The sequence below is a fragment of the Podarcis vaucheri genome (assembly GCF_965113315.1).
Source record: "Podarcis vaucheri genome assembly, chromosome: 8".
In the NCBI taxonomy this organism is placed as follows: domain Eukaryota; kingdom Metazoa; phylum Chordata; class Lepidosauria; order Squamata; family Lacertidae; genus Podarcis; species Podarcis vaucheri.
The window spans coordinates 5,083,165-5,103,629 of NC_138766.1; the positions used below are offsets into that span (position 1 = coordinate 5,083,165).

Sequence of the window (20,465 nt, forward strand, 5' to 3'; positions counted from 1 at the left end):
CCATTGCCTGGTCACTACTTGACATAGTTGTGAAAACAGAGGAACCCAAAAGAAGGTTCCCTAAAGATGAACTACACAGGTTGACTCAAAAGGAGACAGGTGGTCTATCACAGTGTTTCCCAACCGGTGTTCCGCGGCACACTAGTGTGCCGTGAGACGTTGCCTGGTGTGCCGTGGGAGGGAGGCGGGCGAGTCGGGCGGCGAGAGGTGGGGCGGCGGCAGCGAGGAGAGGCCGCCCAGCGCGGGGCTCTCGCCGTCTGCCTGCCTGGCTGCCTGCGTGGTGCTGACGTCACGGGGCTGTAACGTGCCCCACATAGGCACACGCGGGGCGGCGAGCTCCCTCCCTCCCACATCCCATCGCCGGCTCTGCACCAGGCGGTAGAGCTCGGCGAAGTCACTGCACTGGAAGGCCAGCAGCGCGCACGCCTTGGCCAGGCTCTTGCCCGCCTGCGCCTCCAGGCACGGCGCCTCGGCGTCGGGCGGCAGCGAGCCCAGGAAGCGGCCCAGCCGGCTGGGGTCGCCCGCCTGCAGCAGCGCCTCGCACACGCACGAGACCTGCTCCGCCGAGAAGCGCGGCGAGCGCGGAGGATCGGGCGCGGCGGAGGCCAGCCCCGTGCTTGGAGAGGACGCAGCAGCCGTCGCCAAACCCGATCCTCCTCCTCCTGCTCCGCCGCCGTCCTCTGGCTCTCGGCCGGGAGGAGCCTGCGGCGACGGGGCGGGCGCCGAAGTTGGCAGAAGTTGGCGCGCCTCCTCGGCAGCGCCTTCGTCCTCCTCCTCCTGCTCTCCTCCGGCGGCGGGGGCGCGCCGCCCTCCCCGGCCGGGGGGCTTGGCGGGGCCCGCGGGGAAGGAGGCCATGTTCACGGCGCGCAGGATCGCGGCCCCCCTCACCCGCCTCCGGCCCGCTCCCGTCCCCCTGCGCACTGCCCTAGCCGTGCGGGTCTCCTCCCCCTGCGCCGCCGTCCCCTTTCCACATCCTAGGAGCCGCGGTCTGCCTTCCGCCCCCGGGCCGCGGCGCGGCTCCCAGCCCGGGCTGGCCTCCGCCTCCTGGGACGCGCGCCCACCCCCGCGGCCCCCCAAACTTCGGAGCAACTCTCCAGACGCTTCTGCCCCGCCTCGGTCTTCCTCCTTTCCACTTCTCTTCCCCCCTTCCTTCCCTCTTTCTTTCTCTTTCTCTCCCACCCACCTTTCCTTCTATTAACTTTCCTTTCCCCTTCCCATGTAGAACAGTCCCTGCAAATAAAAACCTAGCATATTTGGAAGAGGGATAGCCTAACCATTACCTTCTATGCTGTTACTATTTTTTTTTTTTTTTTACATAAGTAAAAAGTGACCTTTCCCCATCTGGCATGGTGGTGTGCCTCGAGATTTTTTTCATGAAACAAGTGTGCCTTTGCCCAAAAAAGGTTGGGAAACACTGGTCTATCAGATACCCTGGCTGTAAGCTGTGAAGGGCATTAAAAAGAAACAGGAGCTAGTGCAGAGATCAGTACCATCAGTGCCTCCAATGCCTGGTCCCAGTTGGCACACTCAGCTGGATTTTGCACTAAATGTAATTTTTCAATTGCCTTCAGAACGCAACCGAACGTATAATGCATTAAGGTAAAGGTAAAGGGACCCCTGACAATTAAGTCCAGTCACAAACGACTCTGGGGTTGCAGCGCTCATCTCGCTTTAAAGGCCAAGAGAGCCAGCGTTTGTCCGCTTAAGCAGACAGTTTTTCCAGGTCATGTGGCCAGCATGACTAAGCCGCTTCTAGTGAAACCAGAGCAGTGCATGGAAACACTGTTTACCTTCCCACTGGAGCGGTACCTATTTATCTACTTGTACTGTGTGCTTTCAAACTGCTATGTTGTCAGGAGCTGGGACCAAAGCAATGGGAGCTCAACCCATCATGGGGATTCAAACTGCCAACCTTTCAATCACAAGCCCAAGCGGCACAGTGGTTTAACCCACAGCACCACCCGCGTCCCCATATAATGCATTACAGTAGTCTAATCTCTAGGCTAGCAAAGCAGAGATAACTAAAAGTAGGCTCTGTCCCAGCAGCTGGCACACCATCCAAACTGATAAATGGCACCTCATGCCACAGAGGCTTCTTGTGCCTCCAGCAACAAAGCTAGATCTAGAGCACCAACTGATAAACCTGCTTCTTTATGGGAAGTACAACTCAAAGTGTTTGAACTCTGCCCACCAGTACTGACAAGCCACCCACCAACAGCTCTTGTTTGTCTTATCAAAATCAAATTTCAGTATATTGACCGTCATCCAGTCCAATTAGTGCCATTGCCTTCCGTTAAGAGTTTGGGTGTAATCCTTGACGCCTCCCTTTCCATGGAGGCACAAGTTACAGCAACAGCCAAAGTAACATTTTCCCACCTTCGCCGCATCAAACAGTTGGTCCCTCACCTTTCCCGCCCCAACCTGGCCACAGTGATCCATGCGACAGTCACCTCCAGGCTTGACTACTGTAATTCGCTCTACGCGGGGCTGCCCTTGAAGCAGTCCCAGAAACTCCAGCGGGTACAGAATGCTGCAGCGAGGCTCCTCACGGGGTCTCTGCCATGGGAGCATATTCACCCAGTGCTTTTCAAACTGTACTGGCTCCCGGTAAAGTACAGGGTCAGATTTAAGGTGCTGCTTTTGACCTTTAAAGCCCTTCACGGCCTAGGACCCTCGTACCTACAGGACCGCCTCTCCCGGTATGCCCCACGGAGAGCCTCAAGGTCCATAAATTGCAACACCCTAGTGGTCCCGGGCCCTAAGGAAGTTAGATTAGCTTCAACCAGAGTCAGGGCCTTTTCAACACTGGCTCCGGCCTGGTGGAATGCTCTGCCTCATGAGACCAGGGCCCTGCAGGATCTGATTTCTTTCCGCAGGGCCTGTAAGACAGAGTTGTTCCGCCTGGCCTTTGGCTTGGAGCCCATTTGATTCCCTCCCTCTCTTTCTTTTTTCCTTTTCCTTCTCCTGCGATGAGGCTAAATTTTAATATTTTAATATTTCAATATTTTAATGTTGCATTTTAATTTTGTTTTTAAGTTGTAATCATTCAACTTGTTTTTATTATTGCTTGTAAGCCGCTCTGAGCCCGGCCTTGGCTGGGGAGGGCGGGGTATAAATAAAAATTTATTGTTATTGTTATTATTATTATTATTAGTGGGCCCAGTTACTGATTCAACATTTCTAGAACCTTATATGAATCTAATGTAAATACATTCACTCTCAAGGGTCCTCTCTAGTACTGGAGATCACATGAATGGATACTTAACTGCAAGTGGTTAAAATCTTGCTCCAAAGTTGACTGAACACCTGTAGTCGTGTTTACCACATGGCGGTGAAGGCAGCAAAGTCACAATTCACCATGTCCATCACACCCTTGATAAGTGAGCTGGGAGAGTTGTTCCATGTAGTCCAGAGACTAGTTAGCCCAAATTCAAGGGGCGGACTCCTAGAACACATGGTCACTAGCAGCTACTAGCTTGCAAGGCACTTTATCCCTGATATATGTAGCTTAGTCAATAGAGCATGAGACTCTTAATCTCAGGTCATGGGTCCGTGCCCAATGTTAACCAAAACATTCCTGCAATGCAGGGGGTTTGACTAAATGACCCTTCTGGTCCCTTCCAACTGTACAATTCTGTGATTCTATACTTCAAGGACAAAATCTCTAAACTTCATAGTGACATGGATGTTATTATTATAGCAAATCCAATCAGCGTTCCAAGGCAGCGTCTGGCCCATTGTTATGGGAGCATTTCCAGTTGATGTGGCCTGAAGATGTGGACAGATACTTGAAGAAACAGAGCCAAGCATGCGCCCTCTGGACATTTGCCCTTTCTGGCTGGCTACAGCTAACCACAGTGGGGTGGCTGGGTGGGTCTAGGGTGTTGTGAACACATCACTGCGTGAGGGGGAGGTCCCAGCCGCCCTTAAATAGGCAGCTACCCCTTTAAAAGCCCACAGTGGACACAATACCCTTATTTCTGAGAAACATGGTGAAGATGGTGGTTATGGAGCAATTCTAGCATTCCTAAATGACAATGATTATCTGGATCCACCTCAGACTGGATATAGGCCAGGTTTCCTATTAGCCTTGTTATTCATAGAGGGCCAGGGGAGTGTGGCCCTGTTACTCTTATGAACTTTGATACCAATGACAATAGTAACCTCCCAGATTCATTGTGTGGGACTGGAACTGGTGGCACTGTATTACAGTTTTTCCATTCCTATTTGTGCAGTCAAATCCAGAAATAAACACTGAAGGAATGCTCTTTGACCCCCTGGCACCAGCGTTAGAAACTGGTATAGAAAAGCCAGGAGTCAAATGGCTTTTGGGACCTGGGCTGTGGGCACCAAAACAGAATGTCTAGTCATTAGTGGGGTGTGTGTGTTGACAACCATTTTTTGTTATTATTTTGCTAAGTATGAATTAATATGCAATTCACATAAGTGACACATTGTTAATATCTCATTTTTAGCAGAAATTGTTAATACATTTTTAATTTGGCGTTGACAATAAAAATATTGGTACCATACTTCAGTTTTCAAATGTTCTACCTGCAACTTGTGCTGTGGGGTTCTACATGGCACAATTTTGTCCCCAATGTTATTTAACCTCAGGACTAGATTGCTGCAATGTGCTCTATGTTCTTGGGCCTGGTCTAAAAATTCCAGCTATTGCAGAATGCTGATGGAGGAAGGCAGTCAACATTTGCACTGCTGCCCAAATGCTACTGGGCCAGATTCAAGGCACTTGGTGTTGATATACAAATCCCTGAACAACTTGGGTTCACAACACCATAAGCAGCTGAGCGTTTATACCCCAGCTGGATCACTGTGATCTATAGATGCACTGCTAGTCATTCTCATGTTACCGAGGTCTGACTGTCCTCAGCTAGAATGTGGGCATTTAGTGTTGCCAGTCACATACTGCAGAACACTCTTCCACCCTTTAAAGCCTTGAAGACTTTTTATGCAGCTGTTTAAAACACCATAATGATTATTGTGTACTCTTTTTAATGGAGTGTTGTTTTTTCTCACTATACACTGCCCTGCTATTCTATGATGTATGTATGTGTGTGTGTGTGTGTGTGTGTGCGCGTGCGCGCGCACATGTGCATGCTAACCCAGACTGCCTCAAACTCAGCCCTCCAGATGTTTTTGGCCTATAACTCCCATGATCCCTAGCTAGCAGGACCAGTGGTCAGGGATGATTTGAGAAAAGGTTCTTAAGTCCATGTCAAAGAAATGATCAACATCTTAACTGAACAAGGAAATCCATTTGAAGAAACTAATTTGGTGACAATTAGGGGCTCAAAAGTAATTCTAAGTGTCGAAGTTGTCAAGTGTGTTAGAGAGGCATTTACAATAGGACTGAAAAAGTGTGAAGAATATGTCATGCCTCGTCTTGATCAAGTTCAAAGTACAATTCATGAAGTTATTCCAAGGAGCAACCTTCACATTTTTAATAGAACAAAAAGCACCAGTAAAACAAAGTCCAAGATTACTAACTTGCGAAAAGACTCTAACTGGTTCTGCAGAGCATATGCCATATCTGAAGTACGGGATGGTGACATTGATGCTTTCTTTTCCTATGAAAAGCAATTGTACCCACCCTCCATTTCAGATGATGAAAAACTCCGAAAACCAACCAACAAGTCTGAAATTATAGACTGTATTCAATCAAAATGTGATGACACCTTTAATCACAGCAAACCAAATGTAATAGTTAAAATATTTGATGGAGCAGCTGCAATCCACAAACGTAATCTGGGCAATGTCAAAACATTTTCAGAATACTATGAAAGTGTTTTTAAATCATATTTCAATAATCAACTGAAGGATATTTCACGACTAGATATGGTGTTTGATAGATACTCTAGTAACAGTGTGAAGGCAGATACTTGAGAATCAAGAGGAAGTGACATCAGTATTCAAGTCAAAAACTACAATTCCAATGCAATTTAAGCAATTCCTACGTGTTAATGAAAACAAGCAACAGTTGTTCCAGTTGCTAGCCAAGAGAATGGTGTAAAATGAGCGTCCAGGAAAACTTAGTGAGCTTTTTGTTCATCTTTGATGCTGTTAAACTGAGTAAGAGGGTGATGAAGATTTTATAGTCACACAGTGGTACCTTGGGTTACATACACTTCAGGTTACATACGCATCAGGTTACAGACTCCGCTAACCCAGAAATAGTGCTTCAGGTTAAGAACTTTGCTTCAGGATGAGAACAGAAATTGGGCTCCAGTGGCGCGGCGGCGGCAGGAGGCCCCATTAGCTAAAGTGGTGCTTCAGGTTAAGAACAGTTTCAGGTTAAGAACGGACCTCTGGAATGAATTAAGTACTTAGCCCGAGGTACCACTGTATTTGCAGGGCATGGGCTTGATGATCCTTGAGGTCCCTTCCAACTCTACAATTCTACTATGGGGGGGGGGGTAATCCTGATGTCTGTTTTGCTTTAGGAGGCTTAAAAGGTAAAGGTACCCCTGCCCGTACGGGCCAGTCGTGTCCGACTCTGGGGTTGTGCGCCCATCTCACTTAAGAGGCTGGGGGCCAGCGCTGTCCGAAGACACTTCCGGGTCACATAGCCAGCATGACAAGCTGCATCTGGCGAGCCAGAGCCGCACACGGAAACGCTGTTTACCTTCCCGCTAGTAAGCGGTCCCTATTTATCTACTTGCACCCGGAGGTGCTTTCGAACTGCTAGGTTGGCAGGCACTGGGACCGAACGATGGGAGCGCACCCCGCTGCGGGGATTTGAACCGCCGACCATGCGATCGGCAAGTCCTAGGCGCTGAGGTTTTACCCACAGCGTCACCTGCGTCCCCTTAGGAGGCTTAGTTTGGTCAAAATTGAATATAAGTTTTGAGAGCTAATGCAAAATACATTACTTCTGGCAAATGAGCCACCTTACCTGCTAGAGGGTCATGAACATTTGTGTCCTGGGCTTCTTAGACTCGTTTACCCATGTACTTACTATCTGAAACCAAAGCAGCACATTGGTTGCCAGATGTAATTTGTTTTTCAGCTTTCCCACCCCAGTAGGTAGAACCCAGTGGATCTCCACAGCATAGAGGCCATGGAGGTTAACAGTACTTCCCTAGCACCACTGCTTAGAATTGACCACCCAGGGAAGAATGGAACCACCATAATACATTGCCCACAATTCCCAGAACAAACAGGCTTTCAGAAGGATACTATGTTTAACTGTACAGTTGTACCTTGGTTGGCGAACATAATCCGTTCCGGGAGTCCGTTTGACTCCTGAAATGCAGGAACTTCCTGCACTCAATTGGAAGCCATAGAAGCAACGTTGGACATTTGGCTCCCGAAAAATATTCGCAAACCGGAACATTAACTTCTGGGTTTGCGGCGTTCAGGAGCCAAAACATCCGAGTACGAAGGCGTTCGATAACCAAGATATGACTGTACCGAAAGTGGCTCAGAGGTACAGGAGAATAAGCATGGTCACACACCCTCCTTGTTTGTTTCTCAGCATTAGTCATCCATCAAGACAAAGCAAGTGGTATTTGTGCCAAAACTATATCTGAATTCATTTCAATCAGATTTCAGGTCACCAGTCTCATCCAAGAGTATCTGGAACTCCATAACGACCTTGCTCAGGAAGGGAATACAGTGGTACCTCGGGTTAAGAACTTAATTCGTTCTGGAGGTCTGTTCTTAACCTGAAACTGTTCTTAACCTGAGGTACCACTTTAGCTAATGGGGCCTCCCGCTGCCGTCGTGCGATTTCTGTTCTCATCCTGAAGCAAAGTTCTTACCCCAAGGTACTATTTCTGAGTTAGTGGAGTCTGTAACCTGAAGCGTCTGTAACCCAAGGTACCATTGTACTAGCAATTGGCTGGTGGTTGTTAACTTCTTGATCCACAAAAGCTTCTTTAGGTGAAGCTTTATAGTTACTTCCTTCAAAGACAGAAGCACTCCTCCACAAAGTGAGGCATTCGTCTCGTCTTTTACCTAGCTGGCCAATCCCTCCCTCCTTGATATAAAACAAGGGGGAAAGATCAAACGTACAATAAACTGGTCGCCCTTGTCCAAAGAATCTTGTCTACACCCCAACAGCTGAAACTCATCTGAAAATACTTTGATTCACATAAGTGCTGGACACATTTATAATCTGTACTCATCAACAGCAGCATCAAAGTCATAGAATCATAGAATCATAGAATCATAGAATCATAGAATCATAGAATCATAGAGTTGGAAGAGACCACAAGGGCCATCGAGTCCAACCCCCTGCCAAGCAGGAAACACCATCAGAGCACTCCTGACATATGGTTGTCAAGCCTCTGCTTAAAGACCTCCAAAGTAGGAGACTCCACCACACTCCTTGGCAGCAAATTCCACTGTCGAACAGCTCTCACTGTCAGGAAGTTCTTCCTAATGTTTAGGTGGAATCTTCTTTCTTGTAGTTTGGATCCATTGCTCCGTGTCCGCTTCTCCGGAGCAGCAGAAAACAACCTTTCTCCCTCCTCCATGTCATGGAACATATGAACAATTTCTGCCTCAATGCACTTTGTATGCACATCACAGCATATCAAAGGTTGTCATCCCCTCTGACATTATCTTCCACACCAACATTTCAGTCTACTTAAGTTCCTCCCTCACCACATTCATACACACCACTAGCTGCCATACCCTCTTCTGTCTCATTCTGCTCCTCTACCTACTGTCTAATTTCCCTCCTTCCCTCTGAACAGTTGTCTCAACTTCTGGCTGCTCTCCACTGATATGGTACACTGTATGTATACTCCTCAACTTCTCTGCTGTCTTCTATACCATCAACCACTTTCTTCACTGCAACTTCCTTCATTCCTTTTTTTTTTTTTAACATATTGTTCTCAGCTGGCTCTCCTCAAGGGATTGCTTGATCGAAGTCTTCCCTGCGGGAGGAAGTTTCTCTTGACACAGTCTATGAATACCTTCAAATTTTATGGCTTTTCAGGGACTCTTAATCTCAGGGTCATGGGTTCAATTCCCATCTTGGGTAAAAGGTTCATGCATTGCAAGGGTTTGAACTAGATGGCTCTCGTGGTCCCTTCCAACTCAGTTCTATGAGGTTATCTATATGATGATGGCACACAGCTCTTCCTTTCTATCTATGATCCTTCTTCCATCCCATTCCACATATGACTGCCCATCTGTGTTTTTTTTTTACTAACTGCTATCTTTTTACTTACTTACATCTAACTGCCATCTCAAACTTTGTATACAAGAACACGATCGTCTTACATCCAAAATTGCTGTCTGTATCCACTGGCATCAACATTCACCCTGTTAAACAGGCATAAGCCTCATCTTTGATCACTAAACATGATGAACAAAAAGCAGAAGATTCTATTTGTGTTAAAGTGCTTCTCTCTACATAATGCAAAGCAAAAAATCATCCTATCGTCTTCACTCTAGTCCAAATAGTTGCAGGCTTCTCTCTGAACCTTCTGGTCACATATTAGCCCTCTATCAAAAACTTCAAAGTGGAAGAGATTTGCCCCTCTTATTGCTCAAAATACATGATACCCCTTCTCCATTTACTACACTGCAATCCCATCTCTTTTCACAACATACACACACATGTATCTACCACATCTTTAGTTTTACAAACTTCCCTGAGTCTTCCATTCTACCCTTGTTCCCACTTACATCCCTACCGGGACCTCTACACTCCAACTCTGCCAGCAAGGACTCCATTGGTAGCTGCCATATTTTCTCCCCAGATATCCCCATGGAATGATGCTAGATTAGGATACCCAATTATATTCTGGGATGAAAAAATTGTGGCTATCTGCCACTAGAAGCAGCTTTGCCATGGACAAAAATGTTTCTAGAGGAATGGGAAGAAGGGCAATCCCAGTGTTATCAGGGTGGCATTTAGACTATTGCTTGAGGAATTGCTGGTTGCTTTCACATCAGCACTAACATTCTCAGAAGTGTTACTTCATAATCTGTAAAAAGGTAAAGGACCCCTGATGGTTAGGTCCAGTCGCAGACGACTCTGGGGTTGCAGTGCTCATCTTGCTCTATAGGCCAAGGGAGCCGGCATTGGTCTGCAGGCAGCTTCCGGGTCATGTGGCCAGTATGACCAAGCCACTTCTGGCGAACCAGAGCAGTGCACGGAAATGCCATTTACCTTCCCACCAGAGCAGTACCTATTTATCTACTTGCACTTTGACGTGCTTTTGAACTTTTACGTTGGCAGGAGCTGGGACAGAGCAACGGGAGCTCACCCCATCGCGGGGATTCGAACTGCCAACCTTCTGATCAGCAAGCCCAAGAGGCTCAGTGGTTTAGACCACAGCGCCACCCGTGTCCCCATATTATATTATAGCCATCTTCAAATATATATAGGGCTATCACACAGAGAATGAAGCAAGCTTGTTTTCTCCAATGGATTCAAGTTACAAGAAAGGAGATTCTGACTAAAAACAGGAAAAGCTTTCTGGCTGTAAGAGCTGTTTGACAGTGGAACAGACTCCTATGAGAGGTGGTGGACTCTCTTTCCTTGGAGGTTTTTAAGCAGAGGTTGTATGGTCATCTGAAATGCATGATCTAGTTGAGATGCCTGCACTGCAGGGGGCTGGACTAGATGACCCTTGGGGTTCCTTCCAACACTACAATTCTATGATTCTACAAGGATTACACAAGGATTTAATAAACAGAAATATATTTGATCAATGGAGAAATTTAATTTGTTTTAAATAAGGAACTTAGAATGGCTTTCCAGTATATTATTGTTTTTCTCGCTGTTTTTTGCAAATTGTGGTAAGAAAACTATAATTAAAAAGAACTGGCCAACAGTCAGGCAAAATGCAAGTTTTAGTCCCGCAACATCTTTCCCACTCTGGAAACCTGTTACGTTTGGTTTTGAAATATACTACAAAAACAGTATAGCATAAACATATTAAAATAGATTTTTTTGACAAACAAAAATCAGTAAAATAGCAACAGATGATAAAAACAATTTAATAGTTTTGAGAAAGTTTTAACCAAGTGAAAGAAAGTGGATACCTTAACAAACCATAGGTCTTAAGAGGTTTGCACGCAAGAGTGAGACTGGATGGGGGTCTAGTTGTTAGTGTTCAGTCTCTCTCAACTCTACAGGAGTGTTTATGCTATCCAGGTGCAATACAGGGGACGCAGAGGCATGGAGACGAGGCTGGAAAAAGTGTTCCTCAAGCAGCTTTGTCTGTCAACTTTGCCATGTTGGTCCCGAGCAAAGCAACACAAGTCCTAGCTCAGAGGTCACGGCAATGGCCCTAACTTTTGTTTTCCTTTAATGTTATTAAGCTCCACTGTAGGAGACCTATATTACTTTTGAGCACCAGGTTCTGCAAATACAAGCTTGCAGAGTTGAGAGACTAGGTGCCAGCTCCTAGACCAATAGGGGAACCTTGTGGTTCATACTCCTGTGTGCAAACCTCTTAAGATTTATGCTTTGTTCAGGTAGAAAACGGACAACCAGCCAGATTCTCATCATCTAACTGGAGACCATTTATAAATCACATTTTCAAAATGCATTATAATTCATTCATTCACACACACACACACACAAAATAACTACTAACGTAGGCGACTATTACTCCCATACTGAATATGCCACACTTGCCTACATTCTGGCTCTGGCCTCTCAAGTGTCCATTTGCTGCCACTGCTGGTATCTCCCACACCACAGATGAAGGAAGAAATTGTGATCTATTTGGTAAAACAGTGCCAACATTTTACTTGAGGCTAGCAACATACAGCACCAGTCTTAAGGAACAAATAAAAGGCATGAGGAAAGTACGGCATACGGATTGTGCCAAAACAACTACCAGCCAAGCTGTTATCCAGGGCCTCTTTTCTGGTAAATAGACTGGCACAATCCTGGCCAAACAGGTAAAAGTTCTATTTCGGAACAGTATGGCCTGCACCAACTGACTGCCATGTTAGTAATGTCTGCCTGCTATACCTGCTGCATTTGCTGGTGCCATTGCAGGAGCATTTAAATCCTGCTGCCCAGGGTGTGCCCTCTTCCTTTCCATCATAACCATTGCTCATGTAATGCCCTTGTAAGTTCTCCTTTTTCAAGTTGCAGAACAAGTTTAAGTTTGTACATGCAATTGGGTTATGTAGATAGACACATGGACCTCTCCTATATTCTTCCACTGACTGCCAAGTAATGGGTTCAAGGAATATACGAGTCAATTTTCAAAAAGCGGCAAATTAAAGCTGCAAGTAACAATGAGCCTTCTCTGGACAGTTCTAACCCCACAAATTCAATGAACACCTCATGCCAAACAGCAACTAAGAAAGTTTAAACATGGCTTAATGTCTAAATTTGAAAATAATAAATATGAAAAGAAAAAAGGGGAAGCGAATTGGGACACATAAGCAAATTAAGGAAGGGACTAGGCAACAAGGATTTGAGTAAAAAACAAACAAGCTCCAGCCTTTTTAGACAGCACCTAAAGGCTGATGCCCAAAGCTTCATCTATCAATTAGGACTTAAGCAGATGATCCACCCTTTGCAGATTTTTTTTTTTTGGGGGGGGGGTGCATTTGTAATGTGCCTATGCAATCAAGGTGGGGAGAGCTTGAGAAGCACCTCTGCTACTACAGAGACAGGGATATGTGGTTCCAGATCAGGGACAGCCTTGGTTACAAAAAAGGTTGTTCAGAATTGTTAAAATCTGCCCTTTCTTATCCCTCCTCCATCTGTAAGATTTGGGTTGCCAGTCAATCAACCCTCAAGTCTAGTGTAACCACTCTGTACCCAATATTTGCTATTCAAATGGGAATCCGAAATCAGTTAACACATTTAGAATTTCAAACACGTGTCACACAATGAAAACATGTATTCGTTTTTCACTCAAACAATATCCAAAATATGCAAATACCTGTTCCTGCAGGTCGTAGTCATAACTATCATGCAGTAGAAGACTGAGGACATAGCGAGTATAAATCATGGCATCAATGCCACATTTTTCTAGCTCTTGTCCCAGCCAGGTCTGCACGGGGCCCAAAGCATGAAGCAGAGACATTTCAGAAACAGGTACAGAGCCCAGACAGGAGCTTGAGGAGCTTTCAGATGGCAAACCATCCACAACAACTGTATAGATTGGGTGCATGAATCTAGGTGACTGTCATCCTTAGAACGTGATGCATTTTCTGTAGATGATATTCCGTAGGAACCTGGAGATGGTTATTTTTTTCACTCCAGCAAGGAGGAGAGAAGCTTGACTTCTAGGATAATCATTTATATTTCCTGGCAGTTATCAGTCTAAAGACAAGACCCACTCTTCAGGCATAACCACTGAGTACACTAAATCTTAACAGGAAACACATGTTTATGTGCATTTTTCTACCTTAATTTCACATTGACGCCAGATGTAAATCCCCAGCAGGACCTATAAATAAGAGGAAAAAAGAGGCTGTGATGCACATGAAGAAAAAAAAATCACAATTTAAGCAAAATACATGAATGTATAAAGGGAACAGAAATGTATACTTGTGAAAAAAACAAAGGCTTGTTATAAAAAGGAACTGAACTGAAGTGAACATTATAGGCTTGAAAACTAAAAAGAGAAAGTTTTGGGGAGCACTTTCAGCTGAGAAAGGGGAACCTTGTCTCCCTTTCCCTTGCTCTAGGCAAATCTTCCTTTGAGCTTGATAAAAGCAATTCTTTGCTCAGGGGCAATTAAATATTTTGACATGTGATCCACCTGTAAAACTTACTCAACCTCTGAGCACTACTTTCCTGCTCTAAAAAAGGAGTGGTAAACTTTTGAGTGGTAAACTTTGAGCCTGGCGTGCTCTGGTCCATGGGGTCACGAAGAGTTGGACACGACTAAACGACTAAACAACAACAACAAACTTTGAGTGATTTTGTAATTCATTTTTAACCTTCCCTTTTACAGGATTCCAATCCCACAAGAGCCAAGCTTGCCATACATTATTAAATTAGCATATCTGTTTTGGTAATTATGGTTTTTCCTGCTATTCAGTTTTGTTAAAATTTTTATTATTAACTTGCTTCTGGAAATACTTGGGCAATCATAAGTGGGCAATAATAAAATATTTACATGGAGAATTCTGCAGTACATTGAATTCAAAGGACTGGTTTGTTCCTTGCAACACCTGTAGTACTTAAGGCACCAGAGTACAATATTAAAATAAGAAATATATCACGCATTTCGATGGCTCAGTTGGTTAAAGCATGGTGCTGATCATACCAAGGTCGCAGGTTCTATCCCCATACAGGACAGCTGCCTATTCCTGCACTGCAGGGGGCTGAATAGATACCGTAATCTGCAGGGTCTCTTCCAACTCTACAATTCTTTTTTATATATAATTTTATTTTTTATTTTGACAAGGTAATAATAAATAAATAAATAAATAGCAATAAAAATGTGCACCCCACCTCCGAGACCATCCATTGTAACTACCCAACCTCCCAAAATTTCAACACCTCTTGCAATGGTTTGACCCCATTGCATTTTAACAGTACAAATTCTACAAATACCTTCCATAGCTCCTCAAAATCATTTCTCTTGCATATTCCCCATCTTACCTTAATAGTGCATGTTAATTTATCATTAATACCTATATCCCACACCTCTTTATAGTATTCTTCCATTTTATCATCACCTTGCCCCTTCCACGTCCTAGCAATAATAACTTGTGCAGCTGTCAATAAATTTGTACCTTCCACCCCATCGTAAACTGATAATAATGCTACCTTGGGACTTTCGGTCAGCTTTAACCCAGTGATTTCTGTTATGTCCTTAAACACCCTTTGCCAAAAAATTGTACATATTTGCATCCCCACCACATGTGAACATAAGTCCCAGCATCCCCTCTAACATAACACTGAATATTCCTTGTTTATTTGATTTAATCTGACTGGTGTTAAATAACATCTCCAAATTAATTTATAATAATTTTCTTTTATCCTTATAGGCAACATTTTCAAAGTGTGTTTCTCCCCAGCTTTGACTATTTATCTGCCCTGCTGTCTCCTTATCCCCATTACAAAATTAATTAATCATACTTTGCCAACACTTTGTCTCTGTCTCTGATATCTTAACTGGCAACATTCCAAATACAGTGGTGCCTCGCAAGACGAAATTAATTCGTTCCGCAAGTTTTTTCTTCTTGCGAGTTTTTCGTCTTGCGAAGCACGGTTTCCCATAGGAATGCATTGAAAATCAATCAATGTGTTCCTATGGAGACCGTCCGGGGACAGAGGGGAAGTGCCGCACACCTTCCCCTCTGTCACCGAACCTGTTTTAAAGCAAGGGAAGGGGCAGCGGGGAGAAGATCGCTTCTCCCCATTGCCGCCCCTTGGTTCAAAAGGGGTCCGGGGAGAGAGGGGAAGGCGCGCGCGCACCTTCCCCTCTGTCCCCTCTTTTGAAGCAAGGGGCGGAGGGGAGAAGATCGCTTCTCCCCATTGCCGCCCCTTGGTTCAAAAGGGGTCCGGGGAGAGAGGGGAAGGCGCGCGCGCACCTTCCCCTCTGTCCCCAGAGATTGCGGGGCTGGCAACGGGGAGAAGCGATCTTCTCCCCGCCGCCCCTTGCTTCAAAAGCGGTCCGGGGACAGCGGGGAAGACGCGCTGCGCTTCACCGCTATCCCCGGAGCTTGCAGGGCAAGCTTCGTTTTGCAAAGCAAGCCCATAGAGAAATGCGTCTTGCGAAGCGGCTAAGAAAATGAAAAACTCCTTCGTCTAGCGAGTTTTTCGTCTTCCGAGGCGTTCGTCTTGCGGGGTACCACTGTAATTAAAAGGAAAATTTTGTCTAGATTTTTTAATCACTATGCTTCCAAACCATGAAAGCTTAATTTTCTTATATTCCTCAAGCTTTTCTTTAATTTCCCTATTTAATTTGTTAAAATTCTCTTGTTCTAAATTTCTTGTTATATTTATTCCTAGGTACTTTATTACATTTCTTAATTTTATATCTATTTTATTTCCTTCAAAATTTTTCATTTTTCATCATCACAGATGAAGGCTTCTCCTCAGATCTTTCACCTTTTACAGCTCTACAATTCTATGATTCTGTGATCAGCTCTTGCTCCATTATACAGTAAGATGAGAGTAATAGAACAAGTTGATACGATATGGATATAAAAAGAGTCACTTCTAGGAGACACAAATACAGTAGATAGATTTAATCAGGAGATTGTGCTGTTTTTTCAAATTAATATCGTTTCAGGAGCTCAATATGAGAAACCTTTAAATGTTTTCATGCAGGGTTATATCTGCTTCAGGTTTTAGAAGCCAGAAAACAAATAAAAAGAGAGGCAACATTATATAAAAAATGAAAAATGTAAGGAATTTGTTAAGGAGAAAGAATGGAAGGCATTAAAAATACTCCAAGGGCAATTAAAGGTGCTTGAGATTGGTGAAGAAGTCTCACCTTTGGCTTTCTTGAGACAAAGGGGTTTTTTTGGCTTTGGACAACAAAACAGGAAATTGTTGGCTCATGTAGTTAATTAAGCAAACGTGTTAATACTAGCAATAAAATATTTAGCTGGAATGAAGGTCGAATAACAAACCTTTCATAGGGTGTAAAGAATTTTATATACCTCAAGTAATCCAGTCAGACAGACACTGAAGTCAAATATTATATAGGAATTTGTCTAATTCAAAATCTTTTAGAAAAGTCACATCATTGCTTAAAAATAAACTATATTTAATTATTTCAATTTTCCCACTCACCCACAGAATAGACTAAAAGTTTATCTGAGGTTCTATGGCACATAATTGCCCCCAGATGCCAGATGAATCTACAAACTTTCCTGCAGTGGGAAATAAAAATCCCTGAGCCCCAACTCTGGAATGCAGAAGTCTTCTTAAAAGGGCTCCAGCGTGCAGAGTACACGCAGGAACTCTCTCCTTCTTTCTTCTAGCCTTTAAACTACTGCTCTCTGAAAAGAACATATAGTCTTGTGTACAGCTCCCCAACCACAATTTCTTCCTCTGATCCTCTAGAAAAAGAACAGAAAGGGAGAATACAGATGCTAGCAACTGCTTGGGATGCCCTGCTGTGCCCACAAGCGAAGGGTCATGGCAGGGTCCCTGGTCCCCCTGCCCAAGTGATTCTAGCCTAGAGAGGGACACGGAGCCTGGTAGTTGCTCAAGTGTCGTGCTACACTAGCAGTTTTCCCTATCCTCTCTCAACAGGAGTGTGGGGAAAGGACAGCTGCAAAGGACATGGTCTGGTACTAAGGCACCTGCTAGCCAATTGGTCCATTTAGGTTAAGGCTAAAAGGCATGATCTCCATGTCCTTCAGAGGCCAGCAGCTGCCTAAGTGCTCAGCCATGTGCTCTACAGCTGTCCTTGCCCGCTTCCATCTCTCAACAGCAAAGGGAAAAGGACAGCTGCAGGGTGCGTGGGGACTGCGAGCCTGAGGGGACTGGGGCTGAATTGTGCAGCATTTCACAGAGGAATCCGCTTTTCTTGTAATCCCCACAGATTTGCCTTTGACTCCATCTCCTACAAGCCTGTGAAAGTTATATGGCAGTAGATCTAATGGAAGAAGAGCATAAGTAATGCCATCTTTCTTATATGGCTTCACAAGAGTAAGAAAATAACTGTATAAATTTTGTGGTGTGTATATATATATATATATGCAGGTGAAAATCTACGAAAGCATATATATATATATATATATATATATATATTCATTCTTTTAGTAAAGGGTTTTCTTATAGAAAGAAGCCATAAGCAGAGCAAGTCGGGGCTAGTGGTAAACTGTGTAAAGCAACTTTTAGTATTTTATTTCACATCTATCTGGCACAAGGGTGGGGAATTAGACTTGGTGAGTGGGCCAGATCATTATCTCCAACATAATGATCTCCTGATGTCACAATAACAGAAAGTGATCCATGTTTGCCCAGGCAGAGGATTGCTGGGGTTTGAATAGCTCTCTGTGAGGCATAGCTCCCTGCGATGAAGTGAACAGGTTCATTTATTTATAAAAATAGTTGTAAGCCTCTATATCATAAAAAATATATCAAAGCAATAAAAATGCAATCTGGACACCCCCTTGTTGTTCTTTTTATGTTGAGACCTGGATGCGCTCCAGACCCAAGAGTTAACACATAAATAACTCAAAAGTCGTTTTAATCCATCAAAAAGGGAATTAACATGCTGTCTCTAAGGGAAATTAGCATATTGTAAATGCACATTTGCAACAATCTTTCCAAGTAGGTTTCAGCCCAGTGCAAAGCGTATTTACTTAAAACATTCTAAAATAAATTTAACAATAATTGCTTCTAAGTTATCTTCTCATAAACTAAGCCAGTAATGCAAATAACAATTATTTTTACAAGTAGGATTAAAGTTCTACAGCCCAAACCACATATTTATGAACAAATAAATTCCACTCCAGCAAAAACAGGGCTAACTTACCTAGACTGAACTCTTAGAATGAGAAAAGGAGTAATTTAATCTAATTTTATCCACGCTCCGTATCACAGGGTACTCAATAGCCTAACCTAATGTATTGATACACATTTTTTTACACAATATTGGAAAAATAAGCTCTTGCGCTAGGCAACATTGCAATTCTGGCGAAATGTGGTCCTGAAAACCATGCACTCAGAGCTGGCAGCTTTGTCCATAAGTAGAAAGGCATTGTATCAGTTTCCTGTTCAATAACTGGTTGCAGGCACCTATGCACAGGTCCCAACTATCCACTCACTTGTTATGTGAAAAATCATTTACCAAAACACAATTATGCCCAAAGCTCACTATACACACCACAGATTCAGATATACAAACGGTTAAGAGTTTGCCCACTTCCTTACTACTTTGTGTTTGTGTTCCAGATACCAGGAACCAAAAAGTCCGACTGTCTGGCAGAAAAATGGCAACTAGGCATTCTGTTCTGGCAAGTGTAACTCTGGTTTAAGAAGCCATTTGGTGCACCTCCAGATCTGTGTTAGAAACTCAGATATATAAGCTAGGTGCCAAATGGCTCCTTAAACCAGGGTTACAGTTGCTAAAATGGAATGTCTAGTTGCCATTTTGGGACAAGATGGCTCTAAGGTCTTATTTTTCAAACTATTGACTGACTGTGATTATCGGTTAAACATCTGGCTAGTTCAGATGACAACCTTGAGCTAGGTTAAGAGCTTTGAGAACTTAAAGTAGAAATCACAGTTAGTCCATCATTTGAAAAGTAAGATTTTAAGGCCATCTTGCCCAAAAATGACAACCAGATATTCTGTCTTGGTGACTGCAGCCTTAGATTAAGGAACCATTTGGCGTCCAGCTTATATGAGTTTCTAACACTGCGTCAGGTGCCATCTTCACTTGATCACAAGTGGCCAGGTGCAAAATGTGCCTGGTGAATTTTGAACGCTCATCAGAGGCAGCCATTTTCAGGCAGAAACCATGCAAGGAGGGAGTAAGGAAGATAAGACCGGACAAATCAGTTCTGCTGGTTAGCTACAGCCATTTCAGGAAGAAACCATGGAAGAGGGGGAAGATTGGAGAAATAATGGATCAGAAATGTCCCCATAGCAATCAATGGAAATTGTAGAATCACTTTGCAAACGCTCACCTAACAAATGATTTCCAGGGAACACATTGCATTTGATAAGCGGGACCTGTGTGTATAAAGTTCTATAAAGGTTCTAGACACAAACTGATTATGCTCCACATAGCTCTTAAAGATTTTTCAGAGTGTGTGAATGAGAACTACAATCAGCATTTTCACAGGAGAAAGAAGCTTCCACCTTAGTTTAGTAGTTGTTAGTAGTGGTTTCAATGCAAACTGTGCCTGCTCTCTTGGTTAACACCCAAAAGGAACATCCCGATTTTTTCCCCACTACCAAGCATTGAACAGAAACTTGAAGGAGAGAGCAATTTCAGATCCTTCTCTAAGTGACATTTTGTTTTCCCCATATTTATTTACCTACTTAATTTATAGAGCTGCCCCACAACAGAAGTACTCTAGGAAGCATTTGGGATGTAGTGGTTAGATTGTTGGACTAGGACCTGGGAAATCAGGGTTCAAATCTCCACTCAGCTATGAAGCTCCCTGGGTGACCCTGGGCCAGTCACAGTCTCTTCACCTACCTCACAGGGTCATTGTAGGTATTAACTGATGGGGGGGGGTGAACCATGTATTCCTTGAATAAAATATGGGACATACATGCAATAAATAAGCTCTACTACTTAAGAAAGCTGGACAGGCCAGCCAGATGGAGATGTCAGTCGCCAACCTGGCATCCAGAGATCTCCATTGGGTGACAATGGACATGCGTCAGTCACAAAATGCTGTTGTTGACTGGAGGGATTTCTAACACTGCTTGCCAGTACACAAATCAACCTTCTCTGGTTTTCAGTGAGGAAGCGTTCTAGATTTTACCCATTTTAGAGATCTCACACAAGGCCATATTCTCAAGTTATATTCATTGTGCTAATTGCTGAGTGTCAGAGAGATCAATATAAAAGCTTAGC

The 20,465-nt window shown here is 44.0% G+C and overlaps 1 protein-coding gene across 7 annotated transcripts in view; it reads right to left on the reverse strand.

Annotated features, from left to right (window-relative positions):
- The window catches only part of KIAA0232, a 55,996-nt gene that overhangs the window by 26,987 nt on the left and 8,544 nt on the right, over nt 1-20,465 (reverse strand). For 4 of the 7 annotated variants that reach the window (XM_082234176.1, XM_082234173.1, XM_082234174.1 and 1 more), the window contains one exon: nt 12,894-13,403. In XM_082234176.1, coding sequence (XP_082090302.1) covers nt 12,894-13,124 — 231 coding nt within the window. In that variant the 5' untranslated portion in view covers nt 13,125-13,403. Of the gene's footprint in view, nt 1-11,623; nt 11,710-12,893; nt 13,404-20,465 lie in introns of those variants that run through there. The other 3 variants (XM_082234178.1, XM_082234177.1, XM_082234179.1) reach the window with 2 other exon arrangements.